Source organism: Myotis yumanensis, unplaced genomic scaffold, assembly GCF_028538775.1.
Source record: "Myotis yumanensis isolate MYYU_CA2020_CCGP unplaced genomic scaffold, mMyoYum1.0.hap1 SCAF_16, whole genome shotgun sequence".
Lineage (NCBI taxonomy): Eukaryota > Metazoa > Chordata > Mammalia > Chiroptera > Vespertilionidae > Myotis > Myotis yumanensis.
Genome location: NW_027223767.1, coordinates 35522273 through 35548267, shown reverse-complemented (window position 1 = coordinate 35548267; position 25995 = coordinate 35522273). Strand labels below are relative to the sequence as shown.

At 43.7% G+C, this 25995-nt stretch overlaps 1 protein-coding gene across 1 annotated transcript in view; it reads left to right on the top strand.

Annotated features, from left to right (window-relative positions):
- Positions 1-25995, top strand: part of PITPNC1 (phosphatidylinositol transfer protein cytoplasmic 1) — a 208855-nt gene that overhangs the window by 100538 nt on the left and 82322 nt on the right. Inside the window, exons 2-4 of the mRNA XM_070392896.1 lie at positions 7213-7361; positions 20687-20775; positions 21626-21633. Of these exons, the coding sequence (XP_070248997.1) occupies positions 7213-7361; positions 20687-20775; positions 21626-21633 (246 nt within the window). The remainder of the gene's footprint in view (positions 1-7212; positions 7362-20686; positions 20776-21625; positions 21634-25995) is intronic.

Below are 25995 nucleotides of genomic sequence, written 5' to 3'. Positions count from 1 at the left end.
ACACTCCCCACTGGGGTTGTGCCCGAAACCAAGGTACATGCCCTTGACTGGAATCGAACCTGGGACCCTTGAGTCCGCAGGCTGATGCTCAATCCACTGAGCCAAACCGGTCAGGGCCATTTTAAACATTTTTCTGTGTACAATTCAGTGGCATGGAGTGCATTCATGTTGTGCAAACATCACCACCATCACATCCAGAACGTTGGTATCCTCCCAAAGGGAAGATCTGTGCCATTAAACACAAACTCTCTAGGCCCCCCCCCCCCCCCCCCCCCCCCAGTCACCTCTCTCCTTTCTGTCTCTATGCATTTGACTATTCTAGGAGCCTCATATAAGCAGAAGTTCCCAGGCTTTTTATAATATTTTGGCAAATGTTTGATCTGACTTCCATCTCATACAGTTTTTACAGAAGGAAAGGCAGATGGTCAGGTTTCCTTTGGTTATTGCATTGTGCAGGTGTATGGCAGATGCCTGTTTTCCTGTCCTGTATAGAACTATAGCATAATGGGGCCACGAATGAAACAGATCTTCAGGTCCCCGTCAGGCAACCTGTTCCCAAACTGAAGGAGCAATCACTTCAGCAATTTGTGTTCAGTTTTATATCTTATGGGGCATTTTAATTTGTAAGTTTTTTCTCACTTGATTCTCACCATGTCCTGTGAAGTAATTTTGATAGTCCCGTTTTAATAAGAAGAAACTGTGGCGCAAATAAGTATATTGTGTAAGGGCACAAAACTAATCAAAGGTAGAATCAGGACTTCCACTCCAGGTTTTCCATTTTAAAACCCCAGGGCTTTCCACCAGAGCACACTGTGGGCAATTATCACCTCTCTGGAGGTCCAGGTAATCGCCAGTCCTCAGGAAGGGAGGGCTCCTCCAAATATATCCCTAATTACCAGTGCTCCACCTCACTGGCTTGGAAACACGCAGAAACCCTGGGCCTGGCTCTGTCACTTGACCAGCCAGCCTCAGAAGTCTTGGTGTGGCATAATGGCCTGACTCTCAATCCCTGTTGGACTACATTAGGGTCTAGACCAGTGTTGTCCAATAGAAATAAGTGAGTTACAAATGTGAGCCACCTACATTATTTTATTAATTTATTTTAAATATATTTTTATTGATTTCAGAGAGGAAGGGAGAGGAAAAGAGAGATAGAAACATCAATGATGAGAGAGAATCATTGATCGGCTGCCTCCTGCATGTCCCCTACTGGGGATCAAGCCTGCAACTGGGGTATGTGACCTGACCTGGAATCGGACCCTGACCTCCTGGTTCATAAGTCAGCGCTCAACCTCTGAGCCACACCAGTCGGGCTACCTACATAATTTTAAATTTTCTAGTAGCTACATTTATAAATGATATTAGGAAATATGTAAAGTTAATTTTAAGAATATACTTTAGTCAGTGCAATATAGTTTCAGAAAAATATTATAGTTTCAATATATAAGTAATATAAAATCATTAATGAGTTATTTCACTCTTGGGGGGTGTTACCAAATCATCAGAATCCAGTGTGCATTCTATACTTACAGCAAACTGAAATCAGATGCTAGATTTTCATTAGATACCATATCTGAATTTAAATTTCATAAAATTTCCAGTTGAAAAAGTAGATTTACATACCCAAACAATCATATATAACATTTTTCTAATAGGTGAATTGAGTATCAGTTTTGAAATTTAAATTCATTAAAAAGAGAGAAAATTAAAAATTCAGTCCCTCCATTGCACAAAGTTTCAAATGCTCAGTAACCACATGTGGCAAGTGGCCACTAGACTGGACAGCACTGGTCTAAGGGAACAGCCAAAGCTGCCCAGACAGGGCCCTGTACAAGGAACTAGAATGAGGGTCAGCAGACTTTTTCTGTCAGATAGTAACTTTGCAGGCCATGTAGTCTTCATTGTAACTACTCAACTCTGTTGTTGTATCTTGAAAGTAGACACAGAATGAATGAGCTTGGCTGTGTTCTAATAAACTTTTATTTAAAAGACAGGTGCCAGCCCACATAGTTTGCTGGCCAGGACATTTTCCCCGGTGCCTTAGCTGTGCTATGGGATTACAGAAAACGCTAGCCTCTAGCATTCTGAGATGAGGGTGTTAGAATCTGGACTCATTGTATCTCTCTTCCTGTGTTTAATTACAATTTAGGCACCACTTGGCAATGCACCCGAATCCTGTGGGATATTCTGTCTTTCAGATGCTCTCTTCAGGAGTCTCCTTGCCCTTCATGAGGCAACTGCCTCACTGCGCTTTGAGGTCCATGTATTGAGAGTGGAGAAGGCTAGAAGAAAGAATTTCAACAAATGCATTAACAGTGTTGTGAATGATGTGGGAAACTCCCAAGAATACCAAATTGTATCGCGCTCTACTGTTTCCTTCTCCCACACAGCCAGAGTAAGACAGGCAGGAATCAAGCCCATTTCACAGGTGGAAAAATACCTGATACCACGTTAAGTCAGAGGATAGGTATTTCTCTGTGGTCATTGGGTTATGTGACATTTTGATGGTGTACCTGCCTTCAGGTCCCACGTCATATCATCAGGAAATAACTCCATATGGAGTCAATGATGTTTATTGCAAAGCAGAGGTTTGGAAATAGCATTGGGAGGAAGAGGAAGAGAATAGGAAGGGAGGAGACAGGGTTGGAAGGAAGATAGGTCGCTACCCCTTGGTTCTTTAGGGTGGAGTGTATGGGAGGCGAGCTTGCAGAGATCTCTGAAGCTCAGCAGCTTTGGGGAGCAGTTAAGTGCAAATCAGCCTTAGGAGTTCTGTTGAGCCTAAAACTTTGGGTCCAGTAGTTCTTCTGGCAAGGGTGATGTTCACGGTGTTACTGGTGCTCCGTTAATAATTCTTTACCATTCTCAGGAGCTTCATCTTGGGGTCTCCTTTTGTAACATCAGAGTTGGAGGTTGAACTGTAATAGGATGATTATGCCCAGCCATAGAGTTTGCAAAGTGCAGACTGTTGAAACCTCTCGGCTTTTCCAGGTACATTACGCAACTCTTCCTTCTCTCAAATTTTGTGGCACTGTGTGCAAGTGGGAAAGATCTGAGTCCCCATGATGCTTTTTAACTACAGAGATCATTACTTGGGGTAGCTATCCTGACGATGGCTCACATAGGGGCCCAGCCCTGCAGTGCAGAGCTGTCTCTACTGTGATTGCCTGTAATGATGATTATCCAACCTCTGGAATTATAACAATAGATTTTACCAAGTTAGAGCATAATTGCTCCACCATTTCATATGTGAGCACAGTTTAAACAACTTTGATCTTTCAAATGATATCGGGCTTTTATTATTCATCTTCTGTAACAGTGGCTCTGAACAACCCTCCTCCCCCCTTTAATCACAGTGAGGCTTTGATTTGTTGAAGCAATTCACCTGTTAGAGACATAAAGGCTGAAGTTGGGTGGAGAAGAAAGAGTGCAGACCTGTGATGTTAAGTCCCAGCTCTACCACCTAGAAGGCTCGGGGCCTGAGAGAGTTTCTAACCTCTCTGAGACAGCTTCCTCATCTGAAAATACCCCTCTGCATGAGTCATTGTATTAGAAATGAACACGAAGCACCTAACTTATAGGAAATCAGTTAAGCTGTATTGTGTCACTCCATCATCATCACCACCACCGTCACTATTATCATCAACATCGTCACCATCAGTTATCTGGCTTCAAAGACTGTGGAGTTCTGAGTCTTTGGATTTGGCTGTGTTCATTTGACATATGAGTTTGTTTGGAGTTGGTGGTCAAGGATGTGGTATTTTCACTAAATTAGGACGGAGCTTTGTAAGAAATGCCTGGGCACCGTTTTGTGCTGAGCAATTCCTAATGAGTGCCTTTGTCTCCCTCTGACCCAGTGGTTCTTAGCATTTAGTGTGCATTTGAGTGTGATTCCCAACTTCCTTGTCCCCTAGAGTCTGAATGTAAAAGGGCTGGAATGGCCTGGGATTTAGCATTTTTAGAAGTGTATTTGGTGATTTTGAGGCAGGTGGTTCATGAACCGTCTTGTCTTGCCCTCTTCCCCTAACTGAGAAATGCATGTGTCTGTGGTTTATAAACAGCAGCAAAACCTTTGCTTCTGGATGGCCCAGCTGCAATGGCCACAACCAGCCGAGCAGACCTGATTTGCTTGGGAAGGAGAGATGTGACCGCTGCTGAGCCCTTGACCAGCTCAGTGTCCGGGCTTGAGTGTCCCCACCCTCCCTTTACCCCCACCCCCTCAATGTCACCTACATCTTTGCATCTAGTGTTAGTCAGTTTTTCCCTAGTCTGACTCTATCTTAGTGAGCTAAGGCTGGTGTCTGCTGGGTACTAGTTCATTCAGGAGTCCTTGGAATGATCAATGAGCCAGGCAGTGGGGCAGCCAGGCAGCCGGGCCTTCCTCTGAGCGCCGTGAATCAGCTGCTGCTGCCTAGGCCCAGTCCCTTCTGCTCGGAGCAGGAGGCACTTGAGCTGAGCAGAGTCAGGCTGATGGCTTTTCTGTGTCATGCATTGTTCTTGATCCTGTTTAGGAGCTCCAACCCACTCACATATGAAAAATAAAGACCATCCAGTGGTAGACATGTCCCTTCTGCCAAATCCCCCACTAAAGTCCTCGACAGAATTTTGGTTTAGGGGGCAACTACTTCAGAAGCAGAGTCAACACTTAAAAAAAAATTAAGGTGAAAAATCACATAACAGAAAGTTAATCATTTCAAAGTCAATTCAGTGGCATCTAGTCTATAACAATGTGCAGTCACCACCTCCATCCAGATCCAAAACACTTTCATCATCCTAAAGGGAACCTCGTCCCGCACCCACTGTATTAGTTGCTAGGGCTGCTGTAACAAAGCACCACGCATTGGGTGGCTTCAACCAGAATCTTACGGTCTCACAGTCATGGATGCTGGCAGTCCAAGATCAAGGTGTCAGCAGGTGAGGTAGGTTCCTAGCAGACGGCCGTCTTCTCCCTGCAGTGATTCACCTCATCTTTCTACGTGTGTCTATGCTCAACTTACCCTTTTGTATAAGGACACGAGTCCCATTGGATTAGTGCCTACTCTGAAGTCCTCATTCCTTTTTTAGCTGAATAATATTCCACTGTAGGTTAACACTTCTTTTTTGAACACCGAGTACATAGCAACGGCCAGTGAAATCTTTGCTCCCTGAGCAGTGAATTATTCTGTTATAGGCTTGTGTTCCCCTCTGCATAAGGTGGATTGTTGATCTCAAGGGTATAGTGCACAGATCTTACTCTGTCCGCTTTTTCTTACTGTCTTCCTCCTCAAAAGAGTGTTAGTCTTTGTGAGCAAAAGTAAAAGTAAGGACTTATTAAGGGGAAGCCAAGTCATGTTTCTGATCCCAGAAATTGTTTTAAAAATAGATTTTACCTTTGATTTTTCTCTCTCCTCTTGCTGCTTTTATCCTCACAGCTATCTCTCCTCCCAAGAACACATACACTCCTGTTAAAAGTGTTTTAATAGAAGAAGGTAAAGGCTAGGGCGGGGGGGGGGGGGGGCCCTAAATGGTGACGGAAGGAGATTTGACTTGGGTAGTGAACACACAATACACTATACAAATGATGTATGATAGAATTGTACACTTGAAACTCATATAATGTTATCTATCAACCAATGTCACCGCAACAAATTCACTAAAAAACATTTCTTTTTAAAGGGCATTTTAAATGCCGACCATCCTAGGAAGGGGCGTGGCACAGACAGGGAGCACTGCCCTTTGAGAAGACCAGCTGCCTTCTGCTCTCATTGTCATGGTTACTGGGCCTGGTCCCTCGGGCTGGCCTCAGACCAAGGCCTTTCAGATTCTCTTCACACTCCCCTCCCTGCACCTGCCTCAGAGTGAGAGTGGGATCTCTTGGCTTTGGAACCGATTGCCCTGCTGACTTGTACATTTCACCTGCCTCCATAATTTAAAATCTCTTTCTCTCTCATGCATGTAGACAGGAGACCTGCAGCCTTGCTGGCCTGGGATCAACCCAGAACTGTTACTAGCTTATTGCAGACACAGGACCCTTTCCCTCATCCCATCCCAACTACTGTGTGTTGTTTCACCCAAGGACCACAGCAGGTGGCATTGTCCTGTCTCCTGACTCTTAATTCCCTCCTTCCTGTCTATCTCTTTTTTTCTATTTTTAAAAATATATCTTCATTGATTTCAGAGAGGAAGGGAAAGGGACAGAGTGGGAGAGAGAGACAGAGAGAGAGAGAGAGAGAGAGAGAGAGACATCGATCAGCTGCCTCCTGCATGTCTCCCACTGGGGATCAAGCCTGCAACCTGGCCATGTACCCTGATTGGGAAATCGAACTGTGACCTCCTGGTTCATAGGTCGATGCTTAACCACTGAGCCATGCCAGCCAGGCTCTATCTCTTTTTTTTCCTCCATCAAATTAGTTTTGCCACCCTGGAAGTTCACTGGGTGAAGAAATGCCTGCCAGCCACAGGATTTTCAGAGAGGCAGGAAGGAGAGTGGAACAGTTTGAAAAAAAGAACAGAAGAGAAATTGTCCATATTCTGTGTTATTCCATATTATCATTTTCATGTAAGCACAGGTGGCTTCTGGGACCCCCGGATGGAAGGCTCCACACTGTTAATGGAATTGGATAAAAGTAGTTAAAGATACGTAATTTTCCTCACTGGGGATCAGCCTTTGGAACACAGGTTTCACTCTGGGGGGCCTGGGCACCTGGAGTTTTTAAGAGCTTCCAGGTGCTTCTAATGTCCAGCCACCTTCGAGAACTGCTGTTCCAGGGGCCAGAGCCCTCCAGGAGAGTTTGAACCCTTTATAGGAGGTGATGGAGGAGACAGGTGACATCTAATCCTCTTGTGCCCAGCAATGCAGGTAATTAGGCAAAAAGAAGGGACAGACGGAACATACCCTGGCCTGTATTTTGCTGAGAAAAATAGGATTTTAGCTCCACTTAACCCTGCAGGGCCCGATGGGAAGGGATTCCCGTGCCCTTGCCTCCCTGCTGCTACCCGTGGCTTGGTGGGCTGCCAACCCCAAGGTGATTGCCAACGTGATGCAGAATGTTCACAGGAACATGTCGTTTCTGCCTTCTGCTCACCACTTGCTCTCCTCGCTCCCCAGGAGAAGGAACACCAGGCCCATGTGTCTGCTCTCTTTCCTGAGCAGAAAGTGCTGTTAGTTGTTTTATGGGGGAGGGGGAATGTTTTCGAAGGGCGCATGGGGCTGACCTCCGTCACTGTGTTTTGCAGTACAAAATCGGACAGCTGTACATGATCAGCAAGCACAGCCATGAGCAGAGTGACCGAGGGGAAGGCGTAGAAGTCGTCCAGAATGAGCCCTTCGAGGACCCTAACCACGGCAACGGGCAGTTCACCGAGAAGCGTGTGTATCTCAACAGGTGAGTGGTGGCAGCTGGTGTCCTGCCTCTGGGCCCTCACCACACAGGAGCCCCTCACTTGGCCCCATAGCACCTGAGGTCGAGGTGGGGTTGGGATAAAAAGGCAGCTTGAAAGTCATTAGGTCAGCTCTCTGCATCCACCAATCTAGTTGTTTCCAACAACAGAATCCCCTGTGTTCTGCAAAATAGCTCTCAACTGCATTTCATTAAGAGGAGCTTTCCTCTTACCTACCCCACACTTTAAGGGACAGTGCTGGGGTCCAACCCCAGCAGGTCCAGGGGTCCCTATAGGTGTGGACGGAGTCAGCGTTCAGTTGATCAGCAGCCTAGCCAGGATCTCTAGCCAGGATCTCCAGCCAAGTTCTGTCTAGGATCTCCAGCCAGGTTTGGTCGCCAGGTTCGGTCGCCAGGTTCTCCAGCCTGGTTCTGTCTAGGTTCTCCAGCCAAGTTCTGTTGCAAGGTTCTGTCCAGGATCTTTTGCCATGTTCTCTCCCTAGGTTCTGTCTCTAGGTTCTGTGTCTGGGTTCTGTGTCTAGGTTCTTCAGCCAGGTTCTCTCCCTAGGTTCTGTGTCCTGTTGTCTTGTTACATCTGTATTTATACCAGTTGATTCCAATCCTATCAATCTCTATTCCAAAGGTTAGGGCGTTTCTTATCTCCATTCCAGGGAGTAAAGATTATGTAGCTTAAGTGTGATTGTTTGTAGTTAAAGTAATTAACTACCCGCCTGGCACTTAGTTAAGGGGTTTTATCCCCTCCCTAACTTCAGGGAAAAATCCCTACCTGGGGAAACAACCTTTCTTGGAGAGGTGACCTTGGTTAAAACACATAGCGCCAAGAAGGGGAGCAAACATATTAAGAACAGTATGCCATATATGCCAGGTCCCTTGAAACAGCAAGGATGGACCGGCTCCCGGCAGGACAGGTTAGGGTGAAATCTGATCTTCAGGATGAAAGGGCTTTGTCTTCTCTCCTTTGGTTCAGAGTTAGCAGTAGGAGAAGTTGGCTTTGCCTGCAAGGGAGTGTAAAGAAGTGTTGAAGGTGGCCGTGTGCCATTGGGGTCTTGGCGTGGTAAGATTCCCACTTCCTGCCAGGTGACCACTCAGGTGTCTGCAAGGGAATTGACCAAACGAACGGTCACCTGTGACCAGTGTGTGCTATGCAGTGCTCAGGTGGTTTCCATTTCTTGGGTGGACCCGTCCTTCCCAAGGAGGAGGTGGTCACCTCTGCTTTGGATGGGGAAAGACTTGAGGATGATAAAGCAGTACTCATCAGGACTACCATTTCTGCTTTGCAAAATATAGTCTTTAATCTCTTGCTATTTTCTTATCACTCATGGCATAATTGATCATCAGTGCTTGTTTGATTTTCTCCCCATGAAAATCACCTCCACTCCAGCCCATTTACTTCCTTTCCCTTTTTCCCTGGGTTAGAAATTTGTAGTCACATGCCAGATAGAACATATTTTATGGAAAGTAAGGGTTGACTCTAGTGAACCAGTGTGTGACCAGTCTAGGCCTTGCTGTCATTTCCATGAATACTCTATCCCATGAATACTCTTTATGCCCACGTGCAGCTTCTCCAATTGACCCACGTGTGATTATTCAGAAAGCATTTCTGACACAATAGCTGGATATTGCCCCCGGTTTGTTCCCTGACCCATTGTCCGTGCTTTGACCATCGTTCAAGCCGTATTTGGATCCCACATGGCCTCCATGCTCCGACAGGCTGAAGTGGACTGTTCCTTCTTCGTGGAGAGTTTGGGTGCTGTCACTAGGTGTGTGGAAATCTCTCAGTGAAGCCTTGGGCTGCTTAAACCAACATGTGTTCTTTTTTTTGTTTTGTTTTTGTTGTTAATCCTCACCCAAGGATATTTTAAAAATATATATTTTATTGATTCCAGAGAGGAAAGGAAAGGGAGAGAGATAGAAGCATTAGTGATGAGAGAGAATCATTGCTCAGCTGCCCCCTGCACACCCCCTACTGGGGACCGAGCCCGCAACCTGGGCCAGGAATTGAACCATGACCTCCTGTGTGGTCGGGCCACACGAAGATATTTTTCCATTGATTTTTAAAGAGTGGAAGGGAGGGAGAGAGAGAAACATTGATATGAGAGGAGATTGAACCTGCAACCGAGGTACATGCCCTTGACTGGAATCTAACCTGGGACCCTTCAGTCCACAGGCCAGCGCTCTATTCACTGAGCCAAACCAGCTAGAGCTAAACCAACATGTTTTAATCTGCTTGGGGATGCAGTACCAGGGATTTCCTGAGTCACGATGAAATGCAAATTAGATTGGTCCCATTCATCTCCTTGGAGCTGTGAATTCCCAGGGTTTGGAACCAGTTCAGCCTCCAGCCAGCTGTTGATTTGCAGGAGTAGCTGAGCCCTGGGTCTCTCCTGCGGATGGCTTCCTTACAGAGAGAGGTTTCTAAACATGCTGCTTTGGCTTGTTAGTGCAGATGATATCATTCAAATGTAGAGCCCAGATCATCTCTGTACAGCAAAGAGAAGTAAGGGAGATGTAAGAAAACAGGTACATTTATTGCCTGGGGAATGTTCTGTATTTACCAAATTCTAGAAGAAATTTTAGAAAACTTGACTTTTCCTAAAACAGAACAAGAAGTATCCAGCTGTCTCTGTCATGTCTGTTTTCTCTATCAAAAATATGGTATTTATTTTAAAGGAGAATAATAAACAGCAGTAAGAGGGAAATTTGTTATAAATAGAATATCTGGATTTCCAGGAATAAGTACCAAAAAGATTAATGTGGACCTTCCCCCCACCTCCTATGACAAACACAGGATGAAATATAACAATATAAAGCGGAGTTCCAAACAAAGAAAGGGAAATCCTCAGGTACGAGAAATAAAGAGGAAACTCAAACCAGAACGGAAAGCAGATGAGTGAATGCTAAGGAAGCCGGAGGCAGTCAGAACTAAGTGAGGCCTGATATCTGAGAGCTGCCACACCCATAGGGGACAGATATATGGCCTTGGCTTATGCAAATGGGAGGTGGAACTGAGACTTGTGCATAAAAATAATTTTTGAGCCCAGGTGATGTGATTCAGTGATTGAGCAGTGACCTATGAACCAGGAGGTCACAGTTCCATTCCCAGTCAGGGCACATGCCCGGGTTTTGGGCTTGATCCCCAGTGTGGGGCATGCAGGAGGCAGCCAATCAATGAGTCTCTTTTCATTGATGTTTCTATCTCCCTCTCCCTTCCTCTCTGAAATCAATAAAAAAATTTTTTTAAATTATTTTTTACAATAAAAGATAGAGAGGTTACAGGGACTCATACTGAAAGAACTACTAAAGTATATACTTGAAGTAAAAGGAACTTGAATCCAAGAAGGAAGGGGGGAGGGTCTAGAAGTAATAATAAACAAGAAGTTGGTAAACATCTGGGCAAATCTGAATGAGCATAGAATGTTTTAAAAATATTAATGATGAGTAATTGTGGGTATGTTCATAGAATTTAAATAGTAGACAGTAATATCAGAAGATGAGAGCATAGTAATTATAGTAAAAACACTCTTAAGTTGCAAATATTATTTAGGAAGAGGAGGGAAATGTTGATTCGTTTAAACTTTTGAAAGGCAAGTGTGCATATTCAAAATGTAAAGGTGACCTCTGAAGGAGCAGGTATATACTTGTAAGTATTTAACTTCCAAGAGAAAACTTGATCAATTCAAGAGAAGGCAGAGGAAGAACAAAGAGAATCCTGTAAAAAGCATAACTAGAAAACAAATTTTGATGATAAGATAAATCAAAATACATCAGTGGGCACAATAAAGGTATGTGAATTAAATCCTAAACCTCAACCTAGAGCAACAAATATATGGCAACACTGACAAAATCATAAGTAGCCTAAAGTTATAGTGGGGAATTTTAATATAATATCAGTTTAACAGACTGAGACACAGAGAGAATATAAACAACAGAATGGCAAGCTTGATCAAGTGGACATTACTACATCCTGGAACCAGTATGCTTTTCAAACACACACGAAAATGTACAAAACCTGACTATAAACCAGGCCAGAAATCTATCTCAACAAATACCAGAAAATCACTATCATGGAGATCCTGTGGGCTGATTCCAAAAATAAATTAATAACAACAACAAAGAGTTTTTTCATCATTTAGAAAATGTAAGCATTCCCAAATAATTCATGGGTTGAAAATATCAGATACCCACCTTCCCGACCACCTTTGCAGCAAGGGGAGGCCAAACCACCTAATTCCAGCCAATGAAATACAAGATTTTTCCTTCGATAAAAAGAGGAAGATGTTCAAGAGAGACATGATCTGCTTCTGGGGAAGGGGATGAAATGGATGGTGACAGCTGGGAAGGCAGTGAGTAGTACCTACCACGTGAACCTTAACATCAAAGCTGAACAGTATCAGTACAAAAAGGACACTTACAGACCCATCTCAGTTAAGACATGAATATCCTATATAAACCATGAGCAAATCAGATACCTCAGAATGTAATAATAACAATAAATCATGACTTAAATAAAATTTATCCTTGACTGTTAACATCAATATGAGAATTCAGCAAGATTTTGGGGTATAAAATCCACATCAGAAATCACTAGCATTATTATTATACAGCAGGAACAATAAATGGGAAACAATGACTTTTTAAAATTCTACTTATAATGGAAAAAGAAAGCTGAAGTTACCCAGTAACAAATCCACAAGATATACAAAAACTTTTTGGAAAAAATATGAAATGTTAGCAGAGGACATTTTAAAACTCCAGACAAAAGGTAGCATTCATTCATGGGCGGGAAATGCTGTATTGTAAAGTTGCTGTCAGTTCCCAAATCAATCATACATTTAATGCAAATGTAATTAAAATGGCAACAAGGTTATTTTTAAAATAGAATTAGAGAATATAATCCTAAAAGTCCTAATTACTATAGCTTTATAAAGAGCCTTGATATCTGGTAGGGCAAGTCCCTCCTAGTTATTCTACTTTTCTAAAATTGTTCATATAAATTTCAGAATTAGAAACCCAAGTGGCATGAAAAATGACTGAAGAAGCCAAGAACGTTTAACCTAGAAAACCTAGATAATGGATAAAACTGGATAATGGTGTAGTCAGGGGGGAAAGAATTAGGTCTGTGTATTCTCTAAGACCCAGGAGGGCCGATTGGACAAAGACCATTTAGGGACGAAATCGCAGTAGGCAAGCCATGGGAGAGGGCAGTAGGGTGCCTTGTGGTCAGTTATGCTGTCACGGCGGGGTCCTGAGCATGAGCGGAACCCAGTCTTCAGGCTGTCCCTGAGCAGATTCAAACATCAAATAGGCGGTTAAACTGGACAGCCTTTCAGGTCCTTTTCAACCTGAATTTTCTATGCTCAAAGGAAGTTTCAGACATTATCCTGACTCTCCTCCAGCATACATAAATGAGGAACCAAGAACTTACAGTTCCCTTTGTACAAATATAAACTAGATCCATCCTTTTATCATTTAAAAGGTTCTGGGCATGTATGGAAGAGTATGCATCAGCTATTTTTAGAAGCAGGTAGATTATGGTTTAGTAAGAAAGAAAGAACAATTGACGTGTGACATAACCATAAAATAATAAATAGTTCTATAACCATAAAATAATAAATAGTTCTATAATCATAAAAGAAAATCAAACCCATTACTTTGTGGCTACAAACTTGAGTTAACCCACCTCAAGTTGACCCATGTCCTCCAGTGCCCATTTAATAATGTACACAGAAATATCATTGTCCTCTGGACCTGAATTCATGAGTTGGCAAAATAAGCCAGATCTCTCATTCAGAAGTTGCTTCTTAAATTTATTATCCAAAGCAACTACTGGAGATACTGGACATACTCAAAGCCTGTGTAGTTAGGACCTACTCTTTGAGTCTGTCTTGAGTAGAAAGGACATTTCAGGGAAGGATGTTAGTGGCTCACAGAATTATTCGGAGGCTTGAGACTGAGTAGCTCCCAGGGGCCAAGGGCAGCATTGATGAGAACCACCTTTAAGTAGAGTAAGACTGTTTCATTCTGTCATCACCCCCCAACAAGCTGCCATGAGTAGGTCCAAATTGTCCCTTTTTTTTTATCACTTGTCCCAAAATTCTAAAATAAGTATCCCATTGAGCTCCCAGTCCAAGCCTGAGCCCCCCTGAGTGGGAAGAGAAACTTCCAGCTGGTTTGCAAAGCACTGCAACGTTACATATTCTCACCAGCAGCCCATGAGGGTCCCGCATTTCTCTACACCAAGCATGTCAAACTCAAAGGCTAACACGGGCCAAATACACAAGGTTTAAGTTTATGTGGACCGCAAAAAACAAAAGCTTGAATTTTCTTAGAAACATAGGTTTATTTTGATAGAGACATGCTGAATACAAGGGCTGAAATAAACGAGTAATCGTTAACATAAAATAATAGAACATTTTAATAAAAATTAATATTTTTCTTGAACATTAACTTACCAGACACTGAATAATTGCACAAATTAATGTGTAACGCAAAGAAACCTATTTTTCTAGTTCTCCGAAAGTGAAATATTTCCTGTTGCGCACACCAAACAAGTCAGTTCAAGACTAATGACATGGCAATCGGCTGCTAAAATATTTGCTGCTAGTACTAATGGAGAGAAATGGTGTGCCTGCGCATAAGGCGCGTAAGGGAAATTAATGCAACACTATGATAGTAATCAGTCAATAGCGAATGGGGTAGTTTGTTATTAATAATTATGTATAACAGGATATTGTAAAAATTAAGTTATGAAATTTTTATTAAAACATTTCTTACATACCGCTATGTTGGCTGGGCCACAAAAATATTCGTTGCGGGCCGCGAGTTTGACATGCCTGCTCTACACGATCAGCAACATTTATTATTGTCTGTCTTTTTGGTCATAGCGATCCTAGTGGGTGTGAAGTTATATCTCGCAGTTTTGATGGGCGTTCATGTCCCTAATGCTTTTCATGTGCTCATCAGCCATTTGTATTTCTTCTTTGGAAAAATGCCTATTGAAGTCCTTTGTCCTTTTTAATTTGGTAAGATGTCTTTTATAAGGGCCTTTTATCCCTTCATTACTTGCTTTCATCTCCCAGGTTTGCTCTTGCCTCTGGCCCTTCCTATAACATCTAATACACTGTTGGGTGCGCAGTACATTTTGGCGGTTGCCTAATACATTTAGGACATCACATTAGTGCTGATACATTAGTGCATTTGGTGGTTGTCCTTAGATCCAGTTTAGTTATCCAAATAACTTGTCTTAAAAAATCCTGGCATCCAGGGAAAGGAGGCAAGATACTCATCAAACTCTGGAATAGGGATTCTAAATCAAACCTGTAGCCCAGAATCACGTGAGGTGATTCTTTTATCCCTTTTTATTTCCTTTTCATATTTAGCACCTCTCCAATCCCTTCCCATTGAGGAGTGGGAATCGGTGGGGGTGGGGTGCCTTGGAGGAAAGATGAAGCCTATTTTAGGCTTGTTTTTCAGTCATGAAGTGACATGTTCTTCCCCACCACGGCTGCTGGATTAATTAGGCTATGCTGGCAGCTGCCAGTCAGGGAGGGTTGCCAGCTTCCAACAGTGAGTCCTCCTAATGCCTCAATCATTTTGCAGAGAGAATGTTTCTCTTGCTATGTGGCTCCTACCTACCAGGGCAACCTCTTCTGGACTCAAGCAGCTCTGGGTAGGAGAAGGTACAGCTTCCATAAGCCATGAATCCTGTTTAACTGGACAAGCAAAGCCACCAGCTGGTGGCTCTACCTATGAGCTCATCGGTAGAGCTTTGTTGCCGTGGCTTGGGTCTGTCTTTCACATTTCCTCTTCCTGTTCTCCCAGATCTTCCCCAGAGTAAGAGCCCAGTGCCCCGAGCTCATGTGCCTTTGGGGGGGGCCCACCACCTCGGCAACAGGTCATAGAAAAGTGTCAGAGCCAGAGATTCTGACCTCAGAGCTTATATCCATGCTATTTTTAAAGGCTCTTGCTGGTCATTATTTGGCTTTTGTATATCCAGATGCAATCTTCATTCATTCAGAAAATATTTATTGAGCATCTACTATGTGCCATGTGCCAAGGCCCCATTCTAGGTCAGGACAGGCAGCTCTGAGCAGAACAAAGCCCTCTGCCCTGGTGGGGCTAGCTAGCATGTAGTCATAATATCTAAAAGTCACTGCATACCTTGGAATACTTAATCTTCTATATAAATATATATTTAATATGCTATTAGATAAATTATTCAATTAATAATTTTAAATATATATATATACTGGGACAAATAGAGCATGTAAGGGACTTCTTTCAGGCATGCTTTTTAGTGCTTACTATTCTGTTCTGTCCCCACCTCAATTCTTAAGAACATGCCAGGCAATCACACAATGACAGAGCCCTCAGCTACTCCCATGGGAAATCATAAAAACAATGTTTAGCTAATTATTAGGATCTTAGTGTCCAGTTCAGTGGTCTCCCATCTTCGTTCCTTTTTAAAAAATATATATGTTTTTATTGATTTTGTTAGAGAGGAAGGAAGAAGGAGAGAGAGATAGAAACATCGATGATAAGAGAGAAACATCAATTGGCTGCCTTCTGTACACCCTACTGGGGATCAAGCCCACAACCTGGGCATGTGCCCTGATCGGGAATCAAACCAGCGACCTCTTGGTGCATGGGATGATGCTTAACCAAATGAGCCACTCCAGCCTGGCCATCTTTGTTCCTTGATGGCTGATGTTGACACATGTGGACTGCTCCTCTGGGTTCCCCACAGCATGCTGGCCACATGTCCCTCACACTGTCCAAGCAAAGCCCTCCTAAGAACCTGCGCTAGATAGGCCTCTTCCCGGAATCCCCGCATAAAGTGTCCCTTTCATTTGGGAGAGCGGTGGTGGTATCCAGGAACTTCTTGTGAGGGAAGCCGGTAGCCCCACCTCTTCCTGATGATGGCTCCAGTCTGGAAACTGCTCATCTCTCTGCTGCCATAGGAAGAATTACATTACTAGCAGAACTAAAAGACCAGCCAGAAAAACCATTAGGAAGAGTACAGCAGCTACAGAAGAAGTGTAGAGACCTCAGAAATTACTGTATGTGGAACTGGATAGGAATAATTGATTATTATCCAAAAATCGTCAAATGGACCAGTGGGAAATGAGGACATGAAGGCAACTAAGTCCTTTTATTTTTTTAAATGTGTTTTTATTGATTTCAGGGAAAGAAAGGGAGAGGGAGAGAGAGAGAGATAACAACATCAATGATGAGAGAAAATCATCAACCAACTGCCTCCTACACGCTCCCTACTGGGGATCGAATCCGGGCCCTGGGAATCGACCATGACCTCCTGGTTCATGGGTCGACGCTCAACCATTGAGACATACCAGCCAGGGCAGCAGCTAAGTCCTTTTAAAGTCATTTAAGTGAGCTGCAGTCAGCGCTGACAGTGGCAGGGTTCTTCGGGTGCGCTCTGCCGGGGAACATCCTGAGCGAAGCACTGTTTCGTGAACTCAGGAAGCCTGTCTTTCTGCTGGGAATGTTGACATCCAAAATTTCCAGTTAAGACCATAGTAAATCTGGTCCCTGTTGAGAAAATTAGGTTAGACTCCACTTAGATCACATTTGGCCTAATGATGGTTAGTACCTCCTGGGGCCCAATATTCCCCAATGTGCATTAATTGTGAAGTGAGGTTATATGTCATGAGGAAACGCGGTGATAATCTGGATTACAAAGTACCAGAAGCTTCTAATGGAGCGGGATGTTTATGTTTCAGTTTCGTAAATTCTTTACGAAGGAGGTAAACACTTTTAACCTGAGTGTTCAGATTATGCCTGCCTATGGGGCCTTCTTCTCGGGTCAGTTGTGATTCAGGGAAACTGGAGAATGTATGAAGGCTGCAGTGACTACATTCACTTAGGTCCAGGCTGGGTTTCTCAGTCTGGGCACTGTTCATATTCTTTGTTGTGGGCACTGTTCTGTGCATTGTAGGATATTGGGCAGCATCCTGGGCCTCTAGACAGCAGCAGCATCCCTCCACCCACCCCTCCCAGTCGTGATCACCAGAAATGTTTCCAGACTTTATGAAATGTCTCCCCCCCCCCCCCCCAGGGGGGCTGCAAAATCCCAACCCCCACCTGCCTTTGAGAATTGCTGCTTTAGGATGACCTACCAGCCATCCCGGTTTGCCCAGGACTGAGGAATTTAGCCTGTGGGACTTCCAGCACTAAAACCAGGGCAGTCCATGCAAACCGGGAAGAGTTGGTCACCCAGCTGTGTCGCTGATGCGTTCTACATCATACTAAAGTTTCAAAGTAAGAAATCAAACGTCTTGAAAAGTCTGTCTTCCACAAAGGCCTTTGGGAAACTTGGTATCATTTCACAGCAGCATGCTTTGCATTATGGTAAAGGCTTTAGGGACAAACGCCCATCTTTTCCCTCAGTGTCTCTAAACCTGGGTCGTGGTGAGAGGGGCCATGGGGAGCTTCGGTCCTGGCCAGCGGACCAGGAGGACATGCTTGGAACCATGCCGCCTTTCTGGGAAGAGAGGTTCTTGTTTGACACCTGGTAGTGCGCTTGAATGACAGACGTCTCCTTAGAACTGTAGGCGGTGTGACAGGATACATCGTGAAAGTGACAGCAACAGTGGGCACTAATTTAATTCCATTTTTGCTTGCAGCCCTGATAAATCATTACTGCAGGGAAAACTAAATTTTACTTTCTCAGACCAGAATGATTTGAATAATGATGTGCTCTGGGGAAATTGGGGTCTGAGAGAAGGTCTGTTCATGGGCTTAAAAATATTTAAACTGAAGTATCAGAGAACTCGTCACAGAAGCCTCCTGCGCCTGGCCCGGTAAATGACTCGCACCAGAAGGGCCTCCCTCCCACACTAATTAGAACAGTCGCATAAAATCATACCAACCATCTTGGCTGAAGGATTGTGTTTTTTAGGGTGTCTCACTGGAAAAGGTAATTGACTACAGGGCTGTGTATCCTGCAGGAGCTGGTGAATGAATCAGCTAAAATAAGGATCCTAGACTCTAGAGTCCTGACCATTTACACAAATGGGAACAGTCTCCATGTGAATGGAAAATCGCCAGTGTCTTTCATGTTCCTTCCAGAAAATGATTGCTGCTTAGGAATGTGCTTATGCTGGGAGGCTTATTAAATGATACAGGGAATGAACTGTGGAGGAAGGGAACTTGGGTCTCAGAGGGGCATGCCTGAGGAGCCTAATGGATCTGGGGAGGGGTGCAGTGTAGATGGATCACCACTCCCAAGGAAGACAGTGAAGAGGGGGGGCCCAGTGCTGGTAGGGAGTCATAGGTGCTTTGTCTAAGCTAAACAATGCCTCGCCTACTTTGGGGACACCCTGCAATCCTCTTGCCTGTGAGTAGAATCCACCCTCCCTATACTAATCGCCATATCACTCTGGAATTGGGGGCAAAGAGGAGGGAACACAGGGGAAGTTTTGCTTATGACCCACCCAGGACATCAGCCCCAGTGTGCTCCCACTTCAAGGACTGAAAGAATAAATCACAGGCAGAAGCTATAAAAACGCCTGTCGGGAAGCAGCCTTCCTTTTGAGCGGTGTGAGTGTAAGGTAAATGAGCAGTTACCGCAGAGATGATTTTCTAGGAGTGAGGCGTTCTGCATTAGAGCAGCAAGAAGGATGGTTATGTGAATTCTGAAGCTGCTCCGGCTCTCTCTCCACGGCCCACCTGAAGCAGTGGGCTTCGTCACGGTCACCTGGCTCAGGGGAGCTTTCATCTCCCCTTTGTTTTAACCCTGAGAAATGGCCCAGAGCTTTGGGTTAGATCCAACCAGCCAACCATTGAAAATACACATTTGTCTTTTAAAGAGCAAGTCCTGGATACTGTCAGAAACAGGAGAAACAATTTGAGGAGACATTCAAGGTACACAGTATTTTACTGGCCCTGGTTGTCATTGAATTCCATGTCCAGAGGGATTAGGGATTTGGGATTCTGGAAGCGTGATTCTCTCCCCACCCCCTTTCCTAGCTCTATCAGCTTGGAATTTAAAACTGCCTCGTGGTGTTCTTTGTTGCCAACATGCAGCCCTGAGGAGCTGGTCTGATGTACTGCTAGACATCGGCGTCCCAGACCCCAGCTGTAGGCACCAGAATAGGAAAGACAGAAAACCCCAGGGTGTACTCCTGAGGGGAAATAAAATCGTGCAGGCATATTTAAGGAATATGTAATACTGTATATTTAAATACAATATTTAAGGAATTCTCTAGGCCTGTCCTTTGCTGTGGAATTTGCCTCTGAAGGGAAACAAAACTTAATTAGCCCTTGGTTTACAAAAGGTGTTGGGACCTGTGCGCTTGGATTTTCTCTGTTTAAAGAATCTGTTTTCTTTACATGCCCGCCTGGGTCCCTGCTCCAGAGGCATCGCTCCGTCATGTTTGTTTTGTAAGGCTGCAGCAGCAAATTGCCAAAACTGGGTGGCTGGAAACGATGCAAATGTATCCTCTCACTTTTCTGGAAGCCAGAAGTCTAAACCCCGGCACCAGCAGGGCTGATTCCTTCTCCATCAGCAAGGCTCTGATGGAGAATCTGTTTCCTGCCTCTCTTTGGACTTGGGGGATGTGCGGCAGTCCTTGGCTTGTAGCTGCATCCCTCCAAACAGTCTCCACCTCCGTCTTCACATGGCCTTCTCAAACCTAGGGAGACTTTGTCTTGCAAAAACTCTATTTTCAAATCAGGTTAAATTCACAGGTTAGGAGGTGGATACGTCCTTGAGGGAAGACGCAGTTAGCCCTATAGTCATGAAGGGGTTATTTTATGTTTCTCTTCGAATCTCTGAAGTTGCTACTCTCTGTTGCTTTAGTCCACTTTCAAAAAACATGGCTCATTTGGATTGTTAAGCTGACATCTGGCTTTAACATTTGCGCGCCCCGCCCCCCCCCCCCCCCCCATATTGTCGTTTAAACATACCTTCATACTACTTCTCCCGCCCTATCACTCCTAGTAGACAAATACCAGGCTGGCCAAACACTTTAAGCATAGCACCTCCCAGCCACTGAATTCTCATGTCCTTGTAAACCAGATCTAAGAGGACAGGCGTCCAGTCCTATGAGGTACCCCACACCGGGCTGTAACCTTCTGCCTTCACACATTTGAGGAGCAGGTGAATATGCACAGGAAACCACAAACTGTGGGAAGGACCAGAGGGATGGGAAGGGTGGCTGCGGAGAGAAGGGCTGCCTCAGGACTCCTCTGCTCTCTAGCAGTCAATTCATCCAGAAAGACAGGGCAGCATAGCAAGGCACTGACAGACTCTGATGGTCTTTTCTTTTTCTTTCTTTCTTTCCTCTTAGCAAACTGCCTAGTTGGGCCAGAGCTGTTGTTCCCAAAATATTTTATGTTACAGAGAAGGCTTGGAACTATTATCCCTACACAATTACAGGTAAGTCCTCTGTGCAGCCGGTATGTTACATGTAGCACTAAGACATCACATGGTCAGATTTCACTGATTTCAGGTTTGTTATCCCAGCAGAGACATGGGAGACTCGTACTGTACCGTCCTTTCAAGTCTTCGCTTTTCCTAGAAGGGGGTGGGGGTGTTAAGCTAAGCCATTTCACTTGCCTTCTTAAAGTGATTTCTCAAGTAATTTGGGGGTGTGGTTTATTTTGACTTATTTGTTTTACAGCACCCCCTCTCCCACCCCCCAAAGAACACCTTGGCTATAATTTATGTAAAAGAGTCTGTCAGGTCTCTCTGTCCTAAACTACAGCATAGGACATATCTATGCTGATACTGAACTAGAAACTGTGGCCAGAAAATTTAGAAGGTTTCGTTCCTGCCCTCAAACACATGAAAATTCAAGATCCTACTTCAATATCATCATAACAAGCTCTTTTTATTGGTTCTGAGAGCTGCTTTTCCACTTAAAAGATTGCCTGTGTGGTTAATGAATTGCTCTACTGGAATTATTAGTCTTTAATTTTGCTTTTATAATGCCAACTCTTTAGTTTTTAATTAGCCACAAACCCGTAGGCTAATTGAATTGTCTTACAGTCCTTATCAGACCAACCACCAAAGTACCATATGAAAGAATTTCAAGAGCAAACATGAAGCATTTAATATTTATAAAAGTTTAATTTTGGAAGGTTTCTTTACCACATTTTTAATAATTATAATACACTAGTATATGTTAGTTCTGTGGTTTTCTATTGCATATAAGTGTGGTCTAAATCATCATTTTTTTTCTCTCTCTCTTTTTTCCCCTTTTTTCCAAATGAACATCTGGGACCAGAATACACAGTAAGTTTTATTTAATCATTTTGAAATATTCAGCATATGATCAGTAGATTAATTGGGACTGCCCTTGTATTTCTTATCTTACCAATTTAATAAAAATATAGGGGAATAATTCAGAATCAGAAATATTTAAATGTTGGCTATTACATAGTTATATATAATGCAATAACCTAACTGTTTTCATTTGTTCCAGAATATTAATGTTAATTTAAAATGCCTTGAGAGTTACTTTGCATAATTAACTTTGCTTGCATTTTTAAATAGCTTGGCTGTTCTACTTGTGATAGTTCACTATAACAGAACAGCTTCTAGAAACATGGTATTAAAGAGATGATGCTTGTTATCAATGGAAGGTAGGGTTTATACCTAAAGGGGGTAGCCTTATCCCTTACAGAAGAACCTTGAAACTAGAAAGACGTACATTCAAACTATTTTACTCAGGGCTCTGGATTGGACCGTCTCAGTGGTTTGATAAAAACCATTTAATTTCTTCTTGTTCTAAGAGCCTCTGGAGTCATTATTTCCATTTTTAAAAAAGGACCCTATAACACATTGTGTTGTGGTATTTTCATTGTATCATTTCCCCAGCGACCAACAGGTCAGACTGTCATAACAAGAAAATGGTAGTAAAAAAAAAAAAAGAAAAGAAAATGGTTAACTGAACTGTGATGGAGTTGAGTTTTTGGTCTTTTGTGGGGGTTTTTTGTTAATCCTCCCCCGAAGATATTTTTTCCATTGATTTTTTTAGAGAGAGTGAAAGAGAGGGAGGGAAGGAGAGAGAGAGAGAGAGATATTGAGAGATTAGTTGTCTCACACACACACTCCCTGACCAGAGCTGGGGATTAAACCTGCAACCCAGGTATGGGCACCTGATGCAGGGGGGCGGGGCGGGGGGGTGTTGGGTCTTAGTCTGCGTGAGATGCATAACAAAATACCACAAACTGGGTGGCTTAAACAACAGATGTGTATTTCTCACATCTGGAGGCTGGAAGTTCAAAATCAAGGTATTGGCTGCTTCGGTTTCTGGTGAGGGCTCTCGTCCTGATTTGCCTAAAGCAGTGGTTCTCAACCCTCCTAATGCCGAGACCTTTTAATACAGTTCCTCATGTTGTGGTGACCCCCAATTTCATTGTTACAAATTGAACATAATTAAAGCATAGTGATTAATCACAAAAACAATATGTAATTATATATGTGTTTTTCCAATGGTCTTAGGCAACCCCTGTGAAAGGGTCGTTCGACCCACAAAGGGGTTGAGACCCACAGGTTGAGAACCGCTGGCCTAAAGCCACCTTCTTGCTGTGTCCTTACAGAGCAGAGAGAAAAAAAACAAGCTTCCTGTTCTATTGTTATAAGGGCACTAATCCCATCACGAGGGCCCCACTCTCATGACCTCATCACCTCCCATAGACCCCATCTCCAAATATCATCACATTGGGGGTTAGGCTTCAACCTGAATTTGAGAGTGGGCCCACAATTCTTACATACCATGCTCATTCCAGGCCCAGTAGCTAAGTGATGTCACTGGATCCTGGGCGCCTGGACACATGGAGGCCAGGGCAGGGCAGCTCTGAATGTCAGTTCAAGGTCCACATTTTATTCTCCACAGGGAAGCAACTAATCCACTTTTGTTTTCCATCCCAAATATAGGACAGATTTTCTTTCTCACTCCAGTGGCTGGGGGAGTCTGGGCTTCTCTCTCTGGCTGCAGGTGCACTCCTTCCCAGTGACTCCGGCTCAGCTGTGTCCACAGGGTCTGCCCCCAGGATTTACAGCAGATGTTTTCTATTGTCTTCATCTTTTTTCCTGTTTTAAATGCTTTTTCATTGGACTCTTTATCCCCTGATCCTTTAATCCTAAATAGCTCTTCTTGATGTCATTCCAAGCTTTATATTTCCTGTCTGTGCCCCAAAGCACAACTTCCCCGATGTCAGACTTCCAATTTGGGTCACCCAGCCCTACCCCTCCCTCAGGGAAGCCAGAGTGGTGTCTCTTTTCATAGGATTAGCCCAGAGCAATGTTTGTCTATTCCTAGGCTCCCCTCGGTCTTATATGTGACTCTCCAGCCTATTACTGAGACCTCATGCTGCCCTCATTTGTGACAAAATCCAGCCACGAGAACTTTCTATTTAGGGTCATCATCTAGGGTTTCCACATGATCACAGTTATAAAGACATTCAAGCTTCATCACGGTGAGTGACTGCCTGTGTTTAGGATTATGTGGAAATGTGATTTGCCCAGGAAATGGAAAAATATATCTTTAGTTTGGTTGTAGGAAAAAATCTTAATTATACAATAAACAAAGAACTACACAACGACAATTCTCCAGAGGACAGGCCATCTAAGAGACCTTCAGAACCTGCTGGTCCTTCTGAAGTTTGAAAAGTCACAAAGGAAGGTGCCCGAGGAGCCTGGCTGCCTTCCAGAGCAGCTGACTTTGTTTTTCTCGGGCTAAAAAAAGGCAGCGCTGGAGCATGGACATAGCTCAGCAGCATCGATTCAGCCTCAGTAACAATGGAGGGGGAAGAAACGGATTTTCTTCTCATTTGTAAGAATTTGACAACCTAAGCTATAGTAAGTCGATAGGAGTGACCTAGAATATTATATATATTCTGTTATGACCATCCTATTCCACCAAAACATCTTTTTTATAAAAAGCAATTCAGTTGCCTTTCTCTCACCACTTCATTTTCTTTTTTAAAATTTTTTATTGATTGATTTTTAGAGAGAGGGGGAGAGAGAAACATTGATTTGTTCCACTTATCTATACATCCATGAGTTGATTCTTGCATGTGCCTGAGAGGGATTGAACCTGCAATCTTGGCATATCGGAATGACATTCTAACTACCGGAGCTATTGACCAGGGCCCACCAAAACTTCTTTTAATAAGAATTTGCAGGAGAGGTGATGACTCATGGGAAACCCTTTCTGTTAGAATAGCTGGCCGTTACCCAGGGAGCAAAGGTAGGTGTGGGTTGTCCAGTGTTACCCAGCATTTAAATTATTTAGTTAAAAGAGGTAGAAAAAGTGAATTGTAATAGACCAGGAAGAAGGACATGGCTGTTTTTTAAAAATTAATCTTTATTGTTGGAAGTATCACAGGTGACCCATTTTCTTCCCCATTGACCGACCCCTTCTAAGGAAATGACTCTTGAATGAGAACCTCAAACAGTACTGAGCCATAATGAGAGATGGGGGCATTCAGGGTTGGTTTTATTGAGCCTGGAAGAATCAGGGCTGCTCACAGCTAGGGATGGGCCATCAGTCACCCTAGATAAGTGGTCGGCAAACTCATTAGTCAACAAAGCCAAATATCAACAGTACAACGATTGAAATTTCTTTTGAGAGCCAATTTTTTTAAACTTAAACTATATAGGTAGGTACATTGTTATTAACTTAATTAGGGTACTCCTAAGGCTTAGGAAGAGCCACACTCAAGGGGCCAAAGAGCCGCATGTGGCTCGCGAGCTGCAGTTTGCCGACCACGGCCCTAGATGAACTCAGGTTATTTTCCCAGGAGTGGCAATCGATTGAGGTATTTTTCTGAAAGCAGCTAGCTGTCCTGGACAGGAATTCCACTTGCAATCTTGGCCTCATCAGCTTCCCTGATAATTGAAAGAGCTGATGGGTGCTGATGACCATTACTCTCCAGCCCTCTTTTCCTTCCGCTGAGATCCCGCTAAGGGTTATTACCAAACTAGGAAATAGGTACAAGTCCAGGGAAGATACATTATTACGCCAGAACTTTAAGCTTAGTCATGTCTGGAAGGAAATTAGAGGTCAATTGGTCCATCTCAATGACTCTGTCAGCTACGAGAATGAAGGTCCCTAAGTGTTTCTTTTTTGGGATCATGAAACCAGAGGTTGTGATGGGGGTTAGAAGAATAGGAAGTAACTTTTTTCTCATCGATTCTAGAGGGAGAAGGGAGAGAGAGAAACATCAGTGTGAGAGAGACACATCAATTGGTATGTGCCCTGACCAGGAATTGAAACTGTGACCCTTCAGTGCATGAGCAACACTAACCAACTGAGCCACACTGGCCAGGGCGAGTAGGAAATTCAGTTACATCACAATTAACTGAATATCCAGGGCAGTACATGATTTTGTGTGAGGTAAAGGAAAAGTATTCCTTCCTAGAAATGGGAACATATGAGCTGGGACCTGCTGGGGACCAGGCCAAAGAAAGTCCTCCAGTTGGAGACATTGATGAGCAAGATAGCAATTAGGCCAGAAGAGGACCTTCCTAGAGAAGATGGTTGAAGTCAGTGGAGCCATGGATCATAGCATGAAGCTGGTGTCCTAAATGGAGCCAGAATGATCAAGTTCGAAAATCTTCAGAGCTCAAGATAATTTAGATGGAAAC